Below are 21,182 nucleotides of genomic sequence, written 5' to 3' on the forward strand. Positions count from 1 at the left end.
AATCAGCAAGAATCGCGGTACAACTGCAACAACTGAACCAGGGTGGATAACAAGTGATGATTTAAAAAAAAACAAACCAATAACAAATCATATTTTTTAAATTTAAATTGGATTTTTGGACTTATTTTTAATTCAAACTAAATAAAGGTTTATTTTTTTTAAAAAAACCCATTTAAGCTAAAAATGAAATTGACAACTTATCTTGAGGCCTAAACTAATTATAATCATTTAAATTAAATACAGTGAATAATATGAAGAAGTACACAATTAGTGCCAACTTTTAAAGAAAATGGTGGAAGTCACTGGCTAAGCAATTGGAACCTGAGTTTGCTGAAGTGCTAAACCAGCTTCTGACAGCAGTAGCCTCTGCTGGAGGTGCAGAGAGAATATTTTCTTTACTACAGTTTATTCAACTCTATCAGTTCAGTGGCTAGTTCATTCAAAGTTATGAAATCAACTGGCAGTTTAAAAACCTGGAAAGCTTGTTTTCCTCTTTCAGCCTGTGAATGAAAACTAGATGTGAGGGGATGAGATCTACTAGCCCTAAAATCTTGAAGGATGCAGTGACTAGAAACAATCAGTTCAATTCACTAATTACAGATAATGCTTCCTTTGTTTAATAAATCACCTACGCTTTGCTTTTAAAATTGTTTTGACAGACTTTTTTCCAGCACATTTAAAGTAATTTTATCAAATAATTTTAAAAACATGCTGGTTTTGTGCATTTTAATTGAATTTAAATTTCCCTTCAAATAGAACTTGACACAAATCACAAGCAGAAAATGAATCATAATCTAGTAAAAAGTTAAGCTACATAATTGATTAAATAAATGTGTACAGGACATAGTGTATGCTCCTGGATAGCCAAAAGAAGCACCACATTTAGTGTTAAGGCTATGTTTAGCTGCAATTCAACATGTTTTAATGGTTACCAACCAATCAGACCAACTTTTCTTTAGGAAAATAAAAACGTACAACAAACACAAAACATGATTAGAATCCATGATTTAAATGGAGGTTTCTGGCTTGCTGGTTTTAATTGGTGATTTAAATTACTTTGTTTTAAGTCAATCCACTTTAAATAGAACTGATCTGAGGGCAGGGGCAGAGATGCAGTGGACTCCCCTGAGCACCTCTGGTGATGCCAATATAAACTTGGATGTATTATTGTTTATGTTATGAATGCTGCTCATTTAATATTATAGGTTGTGTGGTGTGCCAAGTTAACACTGTAGGAGAGGCCACAACTTTAGGAATTTACTGAGTTCAGTGTTTGGTTTCTCAGCCTGGTTGCATGGAAGAGTCTTTTTTGCATTTATCCTCATATTTATGCCCTCCTTAATAAACCAAACGGACTTCTTGCACGGCCAGGCACTACTCATTGCGAGTGAGGCTGGCAGACATTTACTTTAATTAGAGCATTTGGGAGTAAATTATTATTCTCATTACAGTAACGTCTAGAGGCCCCACAGCGCCAGGGGCGGCACATACACAAAGTGAGACAGTCCCTGCTCCTTCGACCTTACAGCCCACTGCTTATTTTAACACTGATTTCAGTGGGAGCAAAGTGAGGCCAACAATAAGCACTTGTGAAAAATCCCTCCCCAAAAAGACGAAGGAGGCAAAATTATTCCTATATTATATATTGGGAGTAGGGCACTGAGCAACAGGAAGTGTCTGACAGAGGTGGGAACAGAACCCCTAACTCTTCAGTGTCAGTCTAGGGTGTTACTCACCCTTTCTCCTGAAGGCAAAGGGTTTAGAGTAAATTTGCTTCTTAACAGTGAATGTGGAGTTAAACTGTACGATATTTCCAGTTGACAAATGAAAACTCTTATGCAGCAAGATCATTTTCAGGTGGAACCAATTACATAGGCAAAAAAAGTGAGTGCCCGAATGTAATAAACTATTGGTCTGGAACTTTCATTTCTTACCTCCGTCATTCATCTTGAGAGAGGAGCCAAAGGTTTGCACTGGTTTTATTAAATTGAGTTTTTAAAAGACTCTGCTCATTCCATTGCCAGTTGCACAGCAAAATATTTAATGATGCATTAATAACTTTAAAAGGAATTGGGTTTGTGTAGGTACAAGAACAGAGAGTGTAAATTACAGATAGTTTGTCTTCGTGAAGGCTGGCAGAGTAACAATCACACTGAGAAAAGGCAGCTCTTCACAACTGCCCCTTTGCTTTATGCAGAAAGGATCTTTAGTTTTCATTGCTTCATGTTGGAATTTTTTTTAAAGCTCCATTTACACTGCAAATGCAACCGTGATTTTGTAACCAGGTCATTTTATAATTATCCTCTGACTCAGCCGCAACAACCATGGCTGGGTCTATACTGTCATTTTTTTCCATAATGCAACCATGTGTCGAATGAGTTTCCAACCCACATCAATCATCCTGCCTGTGTCTGAACCTGTGCATTCTGGGAAAAACTGGGCATCTACCCCATAATGCCTCAGTGTGGGATAGGGACATGCACACGGAATGGCATCAGCCACAGCCACACATGGGGCAATGCGCTCTGGGGTATTTTATTGCACAGAGAGCTGGGAGGAAGGAGAATCAATCAAACCAGTTACAGAGACATTAACGGGAAAGGGTACACTCCTGTCTACACTGCAAAATAACAGCATTGTGATCTGTGTAGAGGAAGTCAACCATGTACTAGCCCTGTAGGAATGACACATGGAAGGTGCCATGGTTACTAACCAAGCATTAACATGTTGTGTGCAGACAGAAAGCATGCTTAGAGTCAAACATATCATTAACTGGTTAACTTGCAAGCTCAGGTAAGAACTGAAGGATAAGACAAGACCTAAATGTCTTCCATGGTCTGGCATTTGACATGCGATAACTGAAATTTTTAAAACAACAGACTCTTTATAGTCTTGTAAGGAAACTGGGAGACTGTGAGAAAACACAGAGCCAGATTCTGCTCTCAGCTACACTGGGGTCAATCTGGAGTAACTCCACTGAAGTTAATGAACCAGATTCTGCTCTCATTTACACCAGCGTGAGACCACAATCAGACCCAGTGGGTGTGCACTGGTATAGCTGAGAAGAGTCCAGCTCATGATCTCCATTTCTGGACTGCTGAGAAGAATAATCCGACATCATAACTGTCCGATTGTACTGGGACACAAAATTGATGATGTCAATGATCCTGAGAACACAGCAGTGCCTTGAACTATTGTACCTTTAAGAGTCCTATATGGACTACCCTTCCTTATGCTTTGTTCTCTCTTCCTCCGACTCTTCAATTTCCCTTTGGCATCACTTTTCCCTAAAATTGCTATTCAGTCCCCAGGCCAGATCAATGTTCTTCATTCAATTGTATTCAGTCTTTACCCAGGTGACCCTCTGGCCAAAGTCAATGGGAGTTTTTCCTGATTAAATATGGACTTCATAATTTTTCAGTCGCTTTTTCAAAGGGGCGGGTTTGCTGCATGGCATCCTGTCACACGCCAAGGACCGGAGGGAATCTGCACAGTCTGGGAGCCAGGCGGTGACATTCTGATAGCCTGAAACAACAGTGACTGTAGCAAATCTATAAAGAGCTCCCAGCGCTCTATCCACAGTCAAGGGCCCTTTGTTTCTTCCTTCCCTGGGGCCTACTGGAAGTTTTGTCTAATGTCCACGCCTGTTCTCCAGCCATAGAAACAGATGCATCTATTAATGGGACACTGTAAGTTAAGTACAGAGGAAAAACTGTCACCTACTATCCTTCCCACAGACAGTTTGGATTGACCATTGCCAGATTGTTGGGACTGGCTGTTAACATTGGGTTGGATTCTCATAGCATTTACATTGGTGCAAACCTAGAGTAACTCCATTAAATAGAGTTAATCTAGATTTACACCTGTTGGAATGGAGAACAGAATTTGGCCCATAGTTTTTGTACTAATACATGTAATACCCATTACTGGCCATTTTCTCAACTCTGTGATCACATAAGACAGCAACAGTAGTGCAAGAGAGCGGTGTGACGTTCCCAAGCCTGCTGAGCCACTCGAGAGGGCAGAATCTGATCTCAGTGTGTCACTCTGGGTCCAGATTGAATCATGGGGAAGTATACAATATTGGAACACCACAAAGGGGATTCTTTAATGGACATCAATTGATCATATTTAAAACCTGAAACATAGCAGTGTTTAATAATAATAAGCCACGGCACCAGACTAAGTATCCCTAGAGTGAGATCACCACTCCATGGAGAAAGACTTTGACCAGATTTGACATCAGAAACAAGCAGTACCTTTGTAGAGACGGCATGCTGAAGTCTGTGCCCTGGAACACACTGTTTAGACTACCAGCAGGACAGAAGCTATTACGGATAAAACGGGAACTTTAAAAAAAAAACAAACTAAACAAACACTAAGTATTTGAGGGATTTGCTTTGGAATAGAAGATTAATGGGCATATTGATTGAATCGAGGGGCTGGGACAAAGGCTGACTAGCCATGTTTATTTTTTAGCATCTGTTTGTGGACTTACGGTGCTTCATGTCCAAGCAAATATTGTATTAAGGAAGGTTATGGACGAGTGTATGAAGTACAATTGGGTTGTTTCCAGCTGTGCCTGCAAATTGTCAGAACATGTTGCTGTTAAAAAACATCAGCAGACTTTGCCACCTCAACTCGGCTTGAATGTCAGCACCTTACAACACCGCAATTCTCATGTGTGATCCAGTGCAATATGCTAGGGGAAAGTGACTGGCTGCCGCTGCCCTTCCAGCGGTTCTCTGCACGGAATACGATGTGCTTCCTCAATGGAACATGTGGTTATATAGATACACTGGAATAAAAACACAGGACCATAGCTAGAGCTCAGTGTTACACAGGATATCAGTAAACCAGTGCAGCCATTACTGAAAATGTTTATCAAAGTTAAAGCGTAACATTGAAGGTTGGAGCTGGGCTGAGGGAACATTTAGATACATTGCAAACCCACTTGGCTTCATAAACCTGTACACTAGCCCCTGGCATTAAACTCCGTGAAAAAGTTCCATGAATACAGACTCTATAAATCTTTCAGCGGAATCAGAGCAGTTTGATGGCAGGCGTGAGGGCTCTGGCGATGCAAAAAGAAGTCATTGTAATGTGCCAGGAAGTAGCTCGCCTGGGAGAAGGGTGTTTGTGCAGGAAAATTATGTGAGGGAGCGTTGATGTAAAGGAGAGGCAAGCCACAGCAGTGCAGAGGTGAACTAGGAGGAGGGAGCAAAGACAAATGGAATAGGAAAGCTTAGCAGGGAAAGAAAGACAAGAATGGGGGCTTCGCAACAAAAACCAAGGATGAAGAACAATTCTGAGGAATCCAACCCCGCCAGATCCATCCAGCAAAACAGGCTTCTGCTAAATCACCTGGGATGGTCTGCGGAGTTAGATGCTTTTTTGCACTCTGTGTGACTTCAAAAAAAGTCTCAGCGTTTCAGAAAATGGAGGAATTATTTATAATTCTCTCCTTGTTTATTTCTATGCATTGTGGCAACACTTAAAGGTCCCAATCAGGATCTGAGCTAGGCTCTGTGCAAACATAACAGAAGGAACAAGTCTTTGCACCAAATCGTTTAATGGTTTCTTTTGAAAAGAGGGCTGAGTACTTTAGAAAAGACAGTTACCTTTTCCGTAATTGGTGTTCTTTGAGATGCGTTGCTCGTGTCTATTCCATTGTGGGTGTGTTTACTCACCACATGCACCGGTGCCAGAAGTTTTCCCCTCAGCAGTATCCGTAGGGGACTGGCTCTGGTGCCCCTCTGAATATGCCCCTGGAATCACTGCCAGGTGTAATAGGTCCTTATGCACAAGGTGATCCAATTGGAAATCCTCTATGAGGACCCTTCATCCTATGCGCTGTAGCGATGAAGAGTTGAGTTGATTTATGGAAAGGGTTGGTACGTTCTAAGTAAAAAGCCAAGGCCCGCCGGATATCCAGGACATGAAGACGCCTCTCCTCACTGGTCTTGTGCGGTTTGGGAGAGAACAATCGGGAGGAAGATGTCCTGGTTCATATGGAAGGTGTAGACCCCCTTTGGCAGCAACTGAACCATACCTTTGTAGAAGACAGTGTATGGTGGTTCTGAGATCAAGGCTTTAATTTCCGAGACCTGTCTCGCTGATGTCACTGCCACAAGGAATGTGACCTTCCATGACAGATGGGAAAGGGAGCAGGACCCCAGCGGTTCAAAGGGCAGGCCAGTGAGCCTAGAGAGGACCAAGTTAAGATCCCACTGTGGGACAGAAGCCTGCACCTGTGGGAAGAGTCTCTCCAGCCCGCTCAAGAATCTGACTGTCACGTCATGGGAGAACACCATCTGTCCTTGGATTGGCGGGTGAAAAGTAGAGAGGGCTGCAAGATGAGCTCTAATGGAAGAGCGTGCCAGGCCCTGGTTCCTCAAATGGAGCAAGTAGTCCAGGACAGCCTGTATGGTGGAACCCGAGGGAGAGATGCTCCGTTCAGATGCCCATAGGGAAAACATTGTCCACTAGGCCAGGTAAGTCAGGGCTTCCTACTTTCCAGGAGAGCCTGTTGGACTCCTTGCATCCACTCCTCTGGGTTCAGCCATGCAGCATCCATTCCGAGAGGTGGAGGGACCCGAGGTTGGGGTGTAAGAGCCAACTGTGGTCCTGCGACAGCAGGTCTGGTCGGTTGGGTAGGGGTCAGGGAGAGGCCACTGACAGGCTCATGAGCGTGTCAAACCAATGCTGGTGAACCCAGGCCGGGGCAAGCACGATAACCTGCCCCTGGTCTCTCTTGATCTTTGCCAGGGCCCTGCTGATGAATGGAGGGACGGAAATGCGTACATCAGGCTCCATGACCACGACAGAAGGAAGGCATCGGGGAGGGAGACCTTGCTCAGACCCTTTCGAGAACAAAATTGGTGGCATTTCCTGTTCTGCCTGGTCCACTTGGGGAATTCCCCACCTTTGGAAGACCATGCAGGCTACCTCTCTTATGGAGCAACCACTCGAGCGAGACTGTCTTGGTCGGGCTCTTGGGGACAGACAGCGTTCAGTGGCTCTGCATCGGACACCCGGTGATCCGTGCCTCGTGCTACTCGACTGGTACTGGGACGTCAAAAGGGACGGGAGCTAATACGGACCAGCTGTTGAGAGGATTGCCCTGAGTAGGGCGACCTCCTTGCAGGTGATTATGGCTCAGTGACTGGCGGTCCCTGGTGTCCAATTAGTCCTGTGATCAGTACTGGGCCCTTGGAGATAGTCGGGGCTGGTCCCAGAGTTGTTGCCAGGTGGCACGTGCCCCAGAGGGTCTGTGCCAATCTACCAGCGAGATACACCTCAAGTCCCTCAATCGATGCCCCCAGTGCGGGGACTGAAGAGGGCTCCACTGAGCCTATCTGTCCAGTCCTGAGGCGTGATAGCTTCGGGGGGTGAACGCTGGCTGGATGTAACTCTCGATGGGGATTGGTACCTCTGAGGCAGGGACACATGTATAGGTCCCAACGTGGGTTTCCCCCCCCCAAGACTGAGGTACCGCAGGAGTTGGTGAGGGCGGCACTGGGAAAGTCAGGATCTCTTGAGCCACTCAAAGAGCTTCGGGTGTCAACAGCACCTGAAGCTGGCTAGGGCCGGCACCACTATCCGGGGTTGCAGGCAAAGCACATGGGATGGGCTGCCCCACTCGACTTGAGATGGGGCCCGACTTCCCAAAGGGGGCGTTGAGCTGCCCGGCATGGGTTATGGTTCACCCCCAGCCCTCTCCTATCCCTTACGGGAGGTAGGAGATCTTCCCCTCCCAGTCTTTTTCGGCTTCTTCATCAGAGCTGTGGAGGGGAACCGGTGCCGGCTCGTGGCCGGTACTGGCGGAGGACTGCACACAGAGGCCACAGTGTTCGGTACGGAGTCAGACCACTACTCCGGTGCTGAGTGAGGGCCGACTCCATTAGAAGCACTTTCAAATGGATATCGCGCTCCTTCTTCATCCTAGGTTTGAAGGACATGCAGATACGGCACTTGACACTTTTGTGGCCCTTCGCCTGAGCACCCTATGTGGTCTGCGGATCACTGATGGGTATAGGCCATTTGCAGCGATCGCAGGGCTTAAAGCCTGGGCACCGGGGCATGCCCAGTCCCCAGGCTGAGTCCCATTTGGGACAATGAAAAGTTGAGAACTACTGCTAAGGGTGACTAAGACACTACTAACTATATACAACTATATTACAGGTTTTCAAAGTTCACAAGAGCAGGACACGAAACAACACTAGCCGAAGCAGCAGATGTTCCAGAACCGTCACTGGTGGCAAGAAGGAACTGAGGGTGGGGGGAGCCATGCGGGCGCCACTCTAGGGGGCTTCAGAGCCGGTCCCCTATGGATACTGCTGAGGGAAAAACTTCCAGCAGCGGTGCATGCGGCGAGCACACACACCTAATATGGAATGGACACGAGCAATCATTTGAAGAAGAACTTAAAACTTCTTGCCGGGTATCTCCACCTGCAATGATTCACCTGCTGCAGATAGAATGTTGTAACCATCTTCTCAGAAGCTTCTTCCCCGCCAACCTGGTTTTGCCTTATTCATGTCTGTTTTCCCTTAGGTAAATATTCTGATCATCACTCTGGTCTCAGGGCTCTTCTTCCTTAGCAGACTTTGAAGCAACTGCCTTTCAAACCAGATGACCAATGCCCCCAGTCTGTCTGTTCCTCTTCAGCTACTCAGAAAGGGCATCTACAGCAAGCTCTTCTCCCTTCTCTCCCAGAGACTAAACTTGTCCCCCGTGTCATACCTACCCCATTTTCAGCCCATAACATAAGGGACCTGTAACAGGGTGCTGGCTTCAGAGGCATGGAACCAGCCCGTTAGCTCAGAACCTGCTAGCATAGGGGAACTGGCTGGAGCTGGCCGGATGCGGCTCATTAAAGGAGCCTGAGAGCAATCACCTGGGAGCCTGCTTTCTGCTAGCAGGAAGGAGGTAGGAGGGGAGGAACAGGAAAGTGAGGACTGACGGCCTGTTGCTCCCAGCTGCTGTAAGAGCAAGCTGTTCCCTATGGGGCTACCTGACTGGTATTGCATTGTATATAGCTGTATATACGTGGTGGTGGGAAAATACTGGGAAATAAAAGGGCACTGGTGTGTGAAAAGGTGGTCTCCAGCGAATTTGTACCCTGAGCAATGAAGCGCTAGCTTACAGGACCAAAGCACTGTGTGAACATATCTCTTATAATTTCAGCATTGCCAACACAAAGCATTCAAGAACCATGAGTCAGGGCCCCCTCAAAATCACAAGATTTTTAAAACCAGTAATAAATTTAGGGATCTTTTTATTAGCCTTCTTGTTCTGAGCCTTTCCAGCACACATCTGCCGGCTGGCCTGGTCATGTCTGCCAGCTTTCCAGCACAACTAGGAAGGCTAGGAATTTGCTTTTATTTAACGAAAACTGAGATTCTCCCATGCTCAGCAAAGCAATTTCAAAGCAAAGCCGAGATTCTCGGAGCTGGGTATTTAAGAAGAATGCCAAATATTGCGAGATTCGTGATCAAATAGCGAGTGCTGGCAATGCAATCTCATCTAGCATCATTCCAAACCTGCACACACTGGGCCAGACGGTGCATGCACCATGTCGGGAGAGGCATTATCCTTTCTGGAGCTTGCCCATACAGGGAAATATGCTCACTGTGCCACACCTAAGGAGGGTGCAGAAGGCACTCCCTGCGGGTCAGTCAGGGGGAGGGATGACCCTATAGTCTCCCTCTCACTTTGGGGTGGCTCACACCCTGGTGGAAGCTAGCAGGGTTTAGTCTCTGGGATCAGGAAACGGCAGGGACTGAAACTGTGCCTGGTCCCTGGGATGTGCCTAGTGGAGAAAAGCTCCCCCTTACGCATTTTTGTGCACCTCCGCAGAGGACAGGCACAATATGCCCCATTCATTTGCTAAAGAGAGAATAAAATGCACATCTGCCTGTCAACATGGCACTTTCTCTCCATGTACTGTAGACACTCCCCCTCTCCTTTAAATCTCTCATGCATTTAAAAACCTACAGGGTCATCTTCATCACCAGAGACTGGTTAGACACGTTGGTGTAACGCCATGGATACTGGAGGGATGTGACCAGTGCTTGCTAGCTCAGTGCAGAGGTGTAATGAACATATATTTTGTAGTGGCTAGTTTAAATCCTTCATTCAATATAGGCCTCAATGCAAAGACAGTACCTGAGAGAAGGGCTGCAGTAACATTCAGGACCATTAGGAAGCTAGTGTGGCAAAAGTGAAACTGGCTGTGGTCATTATTAACTTAGGAAGCACTGGCTATGCAACTGGATCCTTCGCACGGCTATTTTCACGATCAGCCTCTCACTCACCTTCCCACCAGGGCCTAATGAAAACCTCTTGGGTGACTAATCTGTGAAACAACCTAATAGAATTTTCTGCACAGCAGGGACTTTCAGCAAGAGCCATTTCATTTCTGCACTAGCTGAAGATGCAGAAAAGTGGGGAAGTTGGATAGGAATCTCAACATACATCATGCCTGGAGCACTTGGGGTCTGATCCTTCAGCAAAGAATCTGTGCAGCAGGAGAGCGCAATGTTCCTGCCACATGGCATTCTATGCACCAGCCAAATATACATAAGAACGCCTACACCCCACGGGATGGGCACTTTAGCAATGCACGTAATAACGGTAATTCATTACAATCATTGGGGATTTGAAATTCCACCTGAAAGAGGGCACTAGTTACAAGAACTAAGGAGAGAAAGAATAGCCTTTCTTTCATCCAGTTACTGACCCATGAGAGGACCTTCCCTCTTCCCGTGACTGCTTAGTTTGCTTAAGTGCCATTGGTGAGGGACCCTGTCAAAGGCTTTCTGAAAGTCCAAGTACACTACACCTCTACCCGATATAATGCTGTCCTCGGGAGCCAAAAATTCTTCTTATAGGTGAAACCGTGTTATATCGAACTTGCTTTGATCCGCCGGAGCGAGCAGCCCCGCTCCCCGGAGCTCTGCTTTACTGCATGATATCCGAATTTGTGTTATATCGGGTCGCGTTATATTGGGGTCGAGGTGTATATCCACTGGATCACTCTTGCCCACATGCTTGATGGCCCCCTCAAAGAATTCTAATAGATTGGTGAGGCTTGACTTCCTTTTACAAAAGCCGCATTGACTCTTCCCCAATATATTTTATCTACGTGTCTGATAATTCTGTACTTTACTATTACTTTCAACCAATCTGCCTGGTTCTGAAATTAGCAGGATCACCTTTGGAGCATTTTTTTAAAAATAGGTGTTATATTAGACACCCTCCAGTCATCTGGCTCAAAGGCTGATTTAAGTGACAGGTTACATATCACAGTTAGTAGTTCTGCAATTTCATATTTGAGTTTGTTCAGAACTCTTGGGTGATACCATCTAGTCCTAGTGACTTATTACTGTTTAATTCAACAATTTGTTCCAAAAGCTCCTCTACTGACACCTCAATCTGGGACAATTCCTCAGAGCTGTCACCTAAAAGGGATGGCTTGGGTGCAGGGATCTCCCCTATATCCCCTGCAGAGAAGACCAATGAAAATAATTCATTTAGCTTCTCCGCAACAGCCTCAATTTCCTTAAGCACCTTGGTCATTCAGTGGCCCCTGTTTGGCAGGTTTCTTGCTCTTGATGTACTTTTAAATAAATGTGCTATTATTTATTGTATCTTTTGCTAGTTGCTCTGCAAATTCTTTCTTGGTCTGCCTTGTTATACTTTTACACTTGACTTGCCAGAATTTATTCTCATTTCTCCTCACTAGGATTTGATTTCCAGTTCTGAAAGGATGCCTTTTTGTCTCTAGCCACCTCTTTTACTCTGCCGTTTAGCCATGGTGGCATTTTTTTGGTCCTCTTACTGTTTGTTTTTTAAATTGGGGTATACATTTAGTTTGAGCCTCTATTATGATGTTTTTAAATAGTCTCCATGCGGTTTGCAGGCATTTCACCCTTGTGACTGTTCCTTTTCTTTTTAACTAGCTTCTTCATTTTTATGTAGTTCCCCTTTCTGAAGTTAAACGCTACTTTGGCGGGTTTCTTTTAATTACATTGTGGTCACTATTACCAAGCGATTCAGCTATAGTCACCTCTTGGACCAGATCCTATATTCTGCTTAGCACTAAATCAAGAATTGCCTCTCTCCTTGTGGGTTCCAGGGCAAGGTGCTCCAAGAAACATTTAGTCAATGTGTCTAGAAATTTTCTCTCTGCATCCCTTCCTGATGTGACACACACCCAGACAATATGCAGATAGCTGAAATCTTGCAATATTATTGAGTTTTCTGCCTTTGTAGCCTCCTTAATCTCCCACAGCGTTTCACAATCACCATCATCATCCTAGTCAAGCGCTTGGTGGCATACGCCTACTGCTATACTCCTATTGTTTAAGCATGGATTTTCTATCCACAGAGACCACAAAGTCTTTAATAACTATTCTAATGCTCTCAGAACTTTTCATTGTGGATTTCCACAGGTTGACAGACAAGTAAGTTTCTTTACTGCAAGCCGCTTTCCCTCCAGAAAGCTACCTCTACATTTTGTACAATTAGTGTGTTCAGAGTCATCAAAAGGGATGACCTGGAACACTTTCTAAATCTGCTCCCCAGCGAAGGCCTGAAGACGTGTGTGAGAGATATTTGTACAATCAGGGGATGAGAGAGGGTGGGCTTGTCCAAGGGCATGTGGAGATGGATGGGTTAAAGGAGTTGGGGGGGGGTAAGGATGAGGGAGGGGGAAGGATGAGTTGAAGCTTCCTATTATGGGAGCAGGGGTGTTTGGGGAAGGATGTCACCTTCTCCATTAACAGTACAGGCACTAATGCTCACGTAGCAATAGAGAACACGGCCCTGAATATGAAGGCCAGCACTCAGTTGGGCCCTGGGATCATTTTGAGGCATGGGAGGTGGAGATGGAGGTGTCCATCAGTGCTAGAAAGCAAGAGCACTGGAAGCAGGAGGTAGTAAAGGTTGAAGGTAGGCAGGGGAGCAAGGAAAAGGTATCGCAGGAGGTAGGGAGAGGAGGGCAACTGTCTGATTTGCTGATCCCATTAAAACTGAGACAGAAACCTGGTTTTGGAAAAAACTAACTGGACTGTCTTTGTAAAACCCTGGTACCCACTATACGAAGACACAACAATTCCTTGTAATGTGTCTTACGGAAGGTCTCTGTGTACAGATTGCCCTTCATCAGGGTAAAAGGCATGCCAGCCCCCGTAACATCCTTCAACACAAACAGCAAGCGCCAGTCAACAGAACAGGCTCCAATCATACTGTGAAAATGCTACATTTTTTCTCCACCCAAGATGTAAGCGGGCACAAAAGTTTGGGTTGGGAATAAATCTTTACACAAAAGCTACATAAATCTCTGTTTAAAAATGCCAGTTTCAATGCCAGGGCATATCTGCACTATCCAGTTCTGGGGCCCAGAGAGCTGCAGTACCACAGCCTGTGTAGGTCCCACTGAAGTCTGTGAAAGCTTTGCACGGGGAGAGATTGCAGAATTTTGCATCATTAGAAATAAGGAACACTGAAGACTGCATGGCTAAGATCCACAGGTTACGAATAAGAGTCATATTTCTGCCTAATAGGGATAAAGGCTAATGTTTTAAAAAGCGCTCATCTGAATTAGGAGCCATATCCCATTTTCAAAAAAGGACTTAGGGACTTGGGAGTCTTGTTCAATTACTTCCAATGAGACTTAGGCATCTAAGTGCCTCAGCCACTTTTAAAAATGGATCTTAGGCACTTCTGAAAATGTTACCCAAAATCTGGGTTTAATAGCGTGAAAGGAAAGTGGCAGCCTTCAACAACAGACATTATTGCTCTTATAACCTCTTAGCTGTTCAATCTTTGTTCCAAGCAGCTTCGTGTTCAAAATCCTACAATACGCAAAACAGCAAAATGACAATTCTGGCAATCAGGTATAAAGAAGAGTTTTTCCAGAGCCAGGCTAAAACTGGCTCTTCTTCTAATATGATAAGTGCTGCAAGGAAATGTTTTCCTGTGGGGCGGACGTGCCACAGAAACATGGCTCTCGGCAGTGGTTTACGTTCATGGTACTTACTTGTGCTTGTATTAGTTCCGATAGTATTGATAGTAGTTGGGACAGAAGAAGAAGAGTAGAGGGGCAAATGGCCGTTCTCACACCCCAGGTTTTTGTCCTGCCAGCTGGAAGCACTGACGCATATCCCAGAATCTCGAGAGTTCTGCCACCCGTTCAGCTTGTCATCAGAGTTCTGTCTTTGGTGATAGTAATGTGTCTGTCCATAATCCACAGAATCAGACCGACCTCTGTTTTGGCTGCCAAAACTACCCGATGTGCGATCCTCTAAGTGATTGAGCCACATGGCCAGAGCGCTCCTGTCTTCCAGTGAAGTGGCAGGATGGATCAAGGCATAGGACAAAAGCTGCCTGCTCTCTTCTATGTGTTGGTTGTGTTCAATTGAATGAGCGAGGATTTTAGGCAACAGTTTCATGTATTCCACTTTTGCTTCAATGTTTCCTGGTTTCAATAAAGGCAGATGGGTTAACAAGAGGGAGATCACTTTATCCTTGGATTCCTGTTGCCATTGGTTAATGATTCCTGTTGGAAGGATAAAAAAAAAAAGAGTTGTGAAATCAGCAAACAAATAAAATAAATAAATAAATAGATAGATTCCTACGAGATACATATAACATTACAAAGAGATTCCTTTGCATGATGCCCTACGTTATGTAGAGTTCTCTTTTATGGCACACATTTAAGTAACTGTGATTTTGGGTGCCCAATCTGAAACCTCTGAAAGAGATCTGGTTTTGAGGGGAAGGCTCAGCACTTTTTGAAAATTAGGCTCCTTCTAAGATATCTCAAGTTGGACATCCAAAATTACCTGTAATTTTTGAAAATCTTGATATAAGAACATAACATAAAAATGTCCATAGAGGGTCAGACTAATGGTCCATCTAGTCCAGTATCTTGTCTTCTGACAGCGGTTAGTGCCAGATGCTTCAGAGGGAATAAACAAAACAGGGCAATCATCAAGTGATCCATCCCCTGTCATCCAGTTCCAGCTTCCAGCAGTTGGAGATTTAGGGACACCTAGAACACTGGGTTGCATCCCTGACCATCTTGGCTAATAGCCAGTGATGGACCTATAATAATATAAATAAATAATAATATATGGAGATATACTTATCTCATAGAGCTGCAAGGGCATTGAGTCCAGCCCCCTGCCTTCACTAGCAGGATCTCTAAGTGGTCCCCTCAAGGATTGAACTCACAAGCCTGGGTTTAGCAGGCCACTATGCAAACCATTGAGCTATCCCTCCCCCTCACCATGAACGTACCTAATTCTTTTTTTAACTCAGTTCAAAACCCAGTTTTGCCCTTCACAATATCCCCTGGTAACAAGTTCCACAGGTTGACTGTGCGTTGTGTGAAGAAGTACTTCCTTATGTGTGTTTTAAACCTGCTGCCTATTAATGTCATTGGTGACCTCTGGTTCTTGTGTTACATCAGGGGGTAAATATCACTTCTCTTTCTCCACGACATTCATGATTTTATAGACCTCTATCATATTCTCCCTTAGTCTCTTTTCTAAGATGAACAGTCCCAGTCTTTTTAATCTCTGCTCATGTGGAGAATTCGTCTAGCAGCCCAAATTCTGCCCTCAATTACTCTACTGACTTTAATGAGTTTGCACTGATGTAAGCAACAGCAGAATTTGGCCCAGCGTTTTTTAACATTACATGTTATACGGAAAATAGTTTCAAGTGCTAATGCACTGAAATACACCTTCAAAGACATAGTTTAAAAATTACATTCAGTGAGGGGAAAAATGAACACTATTAATGCATGAAGTCCTAGAGTCCTAGAGTTTAAGGCCAGAAGGGATCACTACATCTTCTGGTCTCACCTTCTGTATATCACAGGCCACCAAAACCACCCAGCACCTACACACTAATAGCAAAATTTGTCTCCTCTGAAAGTTATTTATAATTGTAACTGAAAACCATGGAAATATTTCACTATGGAAGCACCAGCTGATTACTTCTTTGTGAAAAAAGTGGACAGTTTTGATACAGAGAGAACCTACAACATAGAAAACACCTACTACTACACATGCCCGCTACCTAGCCTGTGTAAGCTGTCAGTGGAGCTCCACCGATCTATGTCAACTGAAGATGTGGTCCTGTGTTCGTAAGAATGTCCACAAAGCTTCGAACTAATTCTCCAGAAAACACAAGCTTTGGTACTTTCAGTAATTTAAATATTCCTGATTGGCATAATACAATTATTGACCTGAAGAAGAGCTCTGTGTAGCTTGAAAGCCTCTGTCCTTCACCAAAAGAAAGTGGTCCAATAAAATATATTACCTCAAATATAGAAAGAGTCACTCCAAATCATACTATTAAAGGCTCAGATTCTGCTATAGAATATATGCAAAACTGGGCCAAAATCTGTGCTCTACATTTATATTTCCTTGTACGAATGTTGACAGTTTCTCAGAACATAACACACACTCTTACCAGCTTCAGATTCCTGTTTAAAAGCAAACAACTGTTTCAGCACAAAACCACTAGATGGCTTTCTGGAAACACTGATCATTCCAACTCAAACTTTGTGCAGAGATATTTCCTTCCCTCACCCCAGTGTAACTCTACACTTTGGATTTCTTTGATATCACTTCCAAATTGTCTGATTTCTCTTTGCATATCAAACTGACAGAGGTTGAATTGGACTGAGTGACAAAGCTATACTAACTTGAGCGAAAAAGAAAAATGTTTCATTGGGTACCAGAACTGTGATTTGAGTACCTTGCATGTGTGTATAGGCCAGAAAGGCCAGCAATTTCCCTTTTGCACACCATTCCGATTGTCCCAGTGGGCTCCCATTACTCAGAGATAGTGACTATAAGCATACAAGACAGTATCAGTACAAAACTGTGGGGATGAGTGGTGGGAAGAGGTCCATGGGGCAGGGTTGTTCATGGAGAGAAAGATGAGCAATTTCCTTTGATTTTCCCTGTGGGAGTGTTCTCTGCATCTACTATGACCCACTTCATTTCCATAATCTCTAATTGATGTGGTTTAGGAACAAACTACCCTCGTGAGCTATTTATTCTGGAATTGTCTATACAGGGTTTCTTGCACCTTCCTCTGATGCAGATGGCGCTGATTGTTTTCAGAGACAGGATCCTGGACTAGGCAGGCCATGGGTCTGATGCAGTATGGCAATTATTAAATTCTTATTGTCATGTAATACTTTATATCCACAAGCCAAGAGAGTGAATGTCACACTTAGATCCCTGCGCGACAGGGTCAGCTTCAGGCTTTCTGCCAACACAAGCGGCAACAAAATAAACCCAAAAAACCAAACCAAAACAAAAAGCCGCAGCAGCGCGATCGCGCAGCTCCACTCTTCGGCGGCAAGTCGGCGGCAGGTCCTTCGCTCTGAGAGGGACTGAGGGACCTGCCGCCGAATTGCCACTGAAGACCCAGACGTGCCACCCCAATAGCGGCCAGAGTGCTGCCCCTTGATATTGGCCGACCCACGCACCTGCTTCTTTAACTGGTGCCTGGAGCTGGCCCTGCTGCACGGATACAAAAAGGTGCATCTGCATCCGATTTGTGACCTGCAAAAAACTGTCTGTGGATTTCCAGGGCTGTAAACAGCTCCACAGGTCACTGTGCAGCAATGGTGCTGGAATGGGGGGGGCGAGGGGAAGGCACCTTTTTATAGGGGCAGACCCCTCTCCCTTCCCCTCTTCTTCCCCCTCAAAAGGACCTCCCTGGCCAGAGCAGTGTGGAGCCCAGCCGGGGAGCTCAGGCAGCCGTGGGGAGCTGTCGTGGACCCTCCACCTGCCCACAGTGCGGAGGGAGGATGAGAGCAGCCCTGGCTGTGTCCCTGCCCCCAGGCTCCCCGCACGGCCGAGAGCACTGAAGGGTCGGCGACTCCAAGCCGGCTCCCCACCTGCCCTGGGTGGGAGGCCTGGGGGGCAGGGACACAGGCTGGGGGCTGCTTGGGCCCCCTGCTCAGGGCAGCTAGAGAGTCTGCTGCTGCTTTCCACAGCTGCACATCCAGCTCTTATCATGGCTGGGCTGCGGCTCCAAGACCCCCCCTCCCAGCCGGAGCTGGGATGGGGAGATCAGCACTGGCAGCTGTGGGGGAGCTGCTGTCCCCAAAATTGGTCCACATATATCCACATCTGATATCCATGGATATAAAGCAGATACCCGCAGATTTGAAGGGCCCTAGTCACAGTCACTGTTGTGGCCTATTCTCATAGGAGCACCTCTCAACGCCTCTCTCTACCCCGAGTCCCTGCGGAATGACTGGAGGTACTCCCTCCTGAGTAGACCCCCTTTTCAGCACTCACAAGTTACTTTAGCTTGAGTCCAGTGATCAAGAGACCCCAAATGAGATTGTCACCCAGATCTCGTACGCAGCAGGGCGAGATCGACCCCTTTTTGGAAACGCTAGTGCAAGACGAAGAGCCGCTTGGCACTGCATTGTGATAGGTCTGTGTCATAAACAGATAGCTAAGGGTTAATGTCTCTTTCACCTATAAAAGGGTTAACAAACAGTGACCTGAAACACCTGACCAGAGGACCAATCAGTAGACAAAATACTTTCAAAACTGAGTGGAGGGAAGTTTGGGTGTGAGTTCTTTGTTCTTCTCTCGGAGGGTCTGAGAGAGACCAGACATTACTACAGGCTCTCTAAGTTTCTTTTCATAGAGTAAGTAAAACAGGCAGTTTAGGCTTTTTAATTGTTTTAACTCTATTTGCAGTTGTGGATCTGGCTGGTTAACTTTTATATGTGTAGTTGCTGGGAATATTTTGATTTGTATTGGTACTGGTGGGAAAGTCTCCTTCTGGTGTCTGTAAGCTATAAGACCCTGTAATATTTACATCTTAAAGTTACAGAGATAATTCTTTACTTTTTCCTTTCTTTTATTAAAAGATTTCTTTTTAGAGAACCTGGCTGATTGGTTTTTCTCTGTTTCCCTTGTTTTATCCCAGGGGATTGGGATAACTCACCAGGATGGGTGGGGGAGATAGGGAGTGATAAAATCTCTGTTTTCCTTGAATCTGTTTGCCTCTTTTGTGGAAGGGAAGGGAGATGCTTCTCTGTATGGTGATTTAAGAGGTTAGATCAGTATCTCAGGATAGCCCAGGGAGGGAAATTCTGGGAGGGGGAGAGGTGGGGAAATGGTTTATTTCTGCTTGTTTTAAGAACCCAAGGGATCTGGGTTCTTGGGGTCCCCAGGGAAGGTGGGGAGGTCAGAGTGCCCCAAAACACTATATTTTTGGGTGGTGGCAGCCTATCAAATCTAAGCTGGTAATTAAGTTTAGGGAAATTCATGCTAGTATCTCATTTTCTGGACTCTAAGGTTCAGATTTGGGAAAGATTGCTAGGACAGTCTGACAGCGGAATAATGCGGTGACTTGGCAGCACCCAGACTACAGAAAGAGGGGTTTACTTCTGTTTTATCTTTGTGGTCACCAGAGGTGTGAATTAAAACTAGTTTAGTTATTTCAGTGCATTTTTGTGCACAGGCCTGCCTTAAGGTCCTGTCTAGATTAGGAAAACGAGGTGGCACTGCAAAAGTGTCAGCTAACAGCTGTTAGTTAACATGCTTTTAAACACCATTTACCACCTAGTGTAGACAAGGACAGTGGCTTGACAGACTAACTATCATGTTTTTAAACACAATCATCTCTGGGCAGGTGTGCACTGCAGTCGGAGATGTGACTGCATCTTGGGTAGGCGTATCTGCACTAACTAAATTCTAGCTAGTGTGTCTAAAAGTAGCAGTGAAGATGTGTTGGCATGGCCCCTGCATGGGCTAGCAATGCAGGTATGTGCCCAGGTACAGCCGGCGCTGAAGCTCGTCCTGCTGCATCTTCACTGCTGTTTTCAGCTGTGCTAGCCAGAGTATGTCTATGGCATAGGTATGTCTATGGCAGTGGCTCTCAAACTTTTGTACTGGTGACCCCCTTTCACAAGCAAGCCTCTGAGCATGACCCCCCATATCAATTAAACACGCTTTTAAATATATTTAACACCATTATAAATGCTGGAGCAAAGCGGGGTTTGGGGTGGAGGTTGACAGCTTGCGACCCCCCTATAATAACCTTGCGACTCCTTGACAGGTCCCAACCCCTAGTTTGAGAACCCTGGCCTATGAGATCTGCAATCACACCTGTAACTGCGGTGAAAACACACCTTTTGATACAGCAGGTGTTAAATGGTGTTTTAAAATGTGTGAACTTCAATATTTGCTGTACACATCTCGGTTTGCTAGTCCAGACAGAGCCTGCAAGTTGGCGCCCATAAAATATGCCCCAGTAATTTTCCCACATGCATCTGAATTGCAGTTGCACAGGCAGCCATAATTATTTGATTGTGGGCAAAATGCACTTTGATTTGCACCACAATTCTTGCGGGCACACAGTTGCAGGCTTGGAGGCACACAAGGGAAGGCTGGGCTCATACTTGCTTGAATGCTGAATCTAAATTGGAATGTTCATATTCTTAAAACTAATCTTAGGGTGGAAGAAAGGAGGACAAGAAATGGAGGCAGCGCAGATTCTCTCAGACATTGAGCCAGTTCCGATTATTTCAGGCTCCTGTCCGAAGAAGCCACTGGGGCTGGGCCATCCCCACTTGTAGAAAAGTAGGGACTAAAAGGGCACAATTTTACTTTACCCTCATTTTACAGAATATTTTCTATTATTTCTTGCCCACAAGAGTTTAGCATTATTGTTTGGAAAATTCAGCAGAGAGACCAGCTTTCTACCTGGTGGGGCATTCCCAGTGGTCTGCCAGCTAGATATTTGAAATTTCAATACATCATTGGCATGCTGTCTGACTGTTACTGCTCTGGTTGCTTCCCACCTACTATCCTCTTCCCACCTCAATTCCAACTGCCGGCCCAGCTGCGCTGCCTGCCTGTCAGCTGCCCACCTCCACGCTGAATTCTGAGTATGCTCACATGGGATATCCTGGATTATGTTCCACACTCCCTTGTGGTAGCATGCTCAGAATGCAGCAGGGAGGCAGCTGCATCTAGGGCCAGGGTTAAGGTGGGCAGAGGCACCGGAGATAAGTGACAACAGAAGGAAGGAAGCTGGAAGGCTTGTGTGAAGGAGGAGAATCCTGAGCACTCCATCTCAATGACATGTGTCTTCCTTCCGGCCATCCCCCATTTGAC

General features: G+C 45.3%; 1 protein-coding gene across 10 annotated transcripts in view; it reads right to left on the minus strand.

Annotated features, from left to right (window-relative positions):
* Window positions 1-21,182, minus strand: part of SAMD4A (sterile alpha motif domain containing 4A) — a 213,788-nt gene that overhangs the window by 66,050 nt on the left and 126,556 nt on the right. For all 10 annotated transcript variants that reach the window (XM_050952584.1, XM_050952589.1, XM_050952583.1 and 7 more), the window contains one exon: window positions 14,048-14,566. In XM_050952584.1, the coding sequence (XP_050808541.1) occupies window positions 14,048-14,459 (412 nt within the window). In that variant the 5' untranslated portion in view covers window positions 14,460-14,566. The remainder of the gene's footprint in view (window positions 1-14,047; window positions 14,567-21,182) is intronic.

This window comes from Gopherus flavomarginatus, chromosome 5, assembly GCF_025201925.1.
Source record: "Gopherus flavomarginatus isolate rGopFla2 chromosome 5, rGopFla2.mat.asm, whole genome shotgun sequence".
Classification (NCBI taxonomy): domain Eukaryota; kingdom Metazoa; phylum Chordata; order Testudines; family Testudinidae; genus Gopherus; species Gopherus flavomarginatus.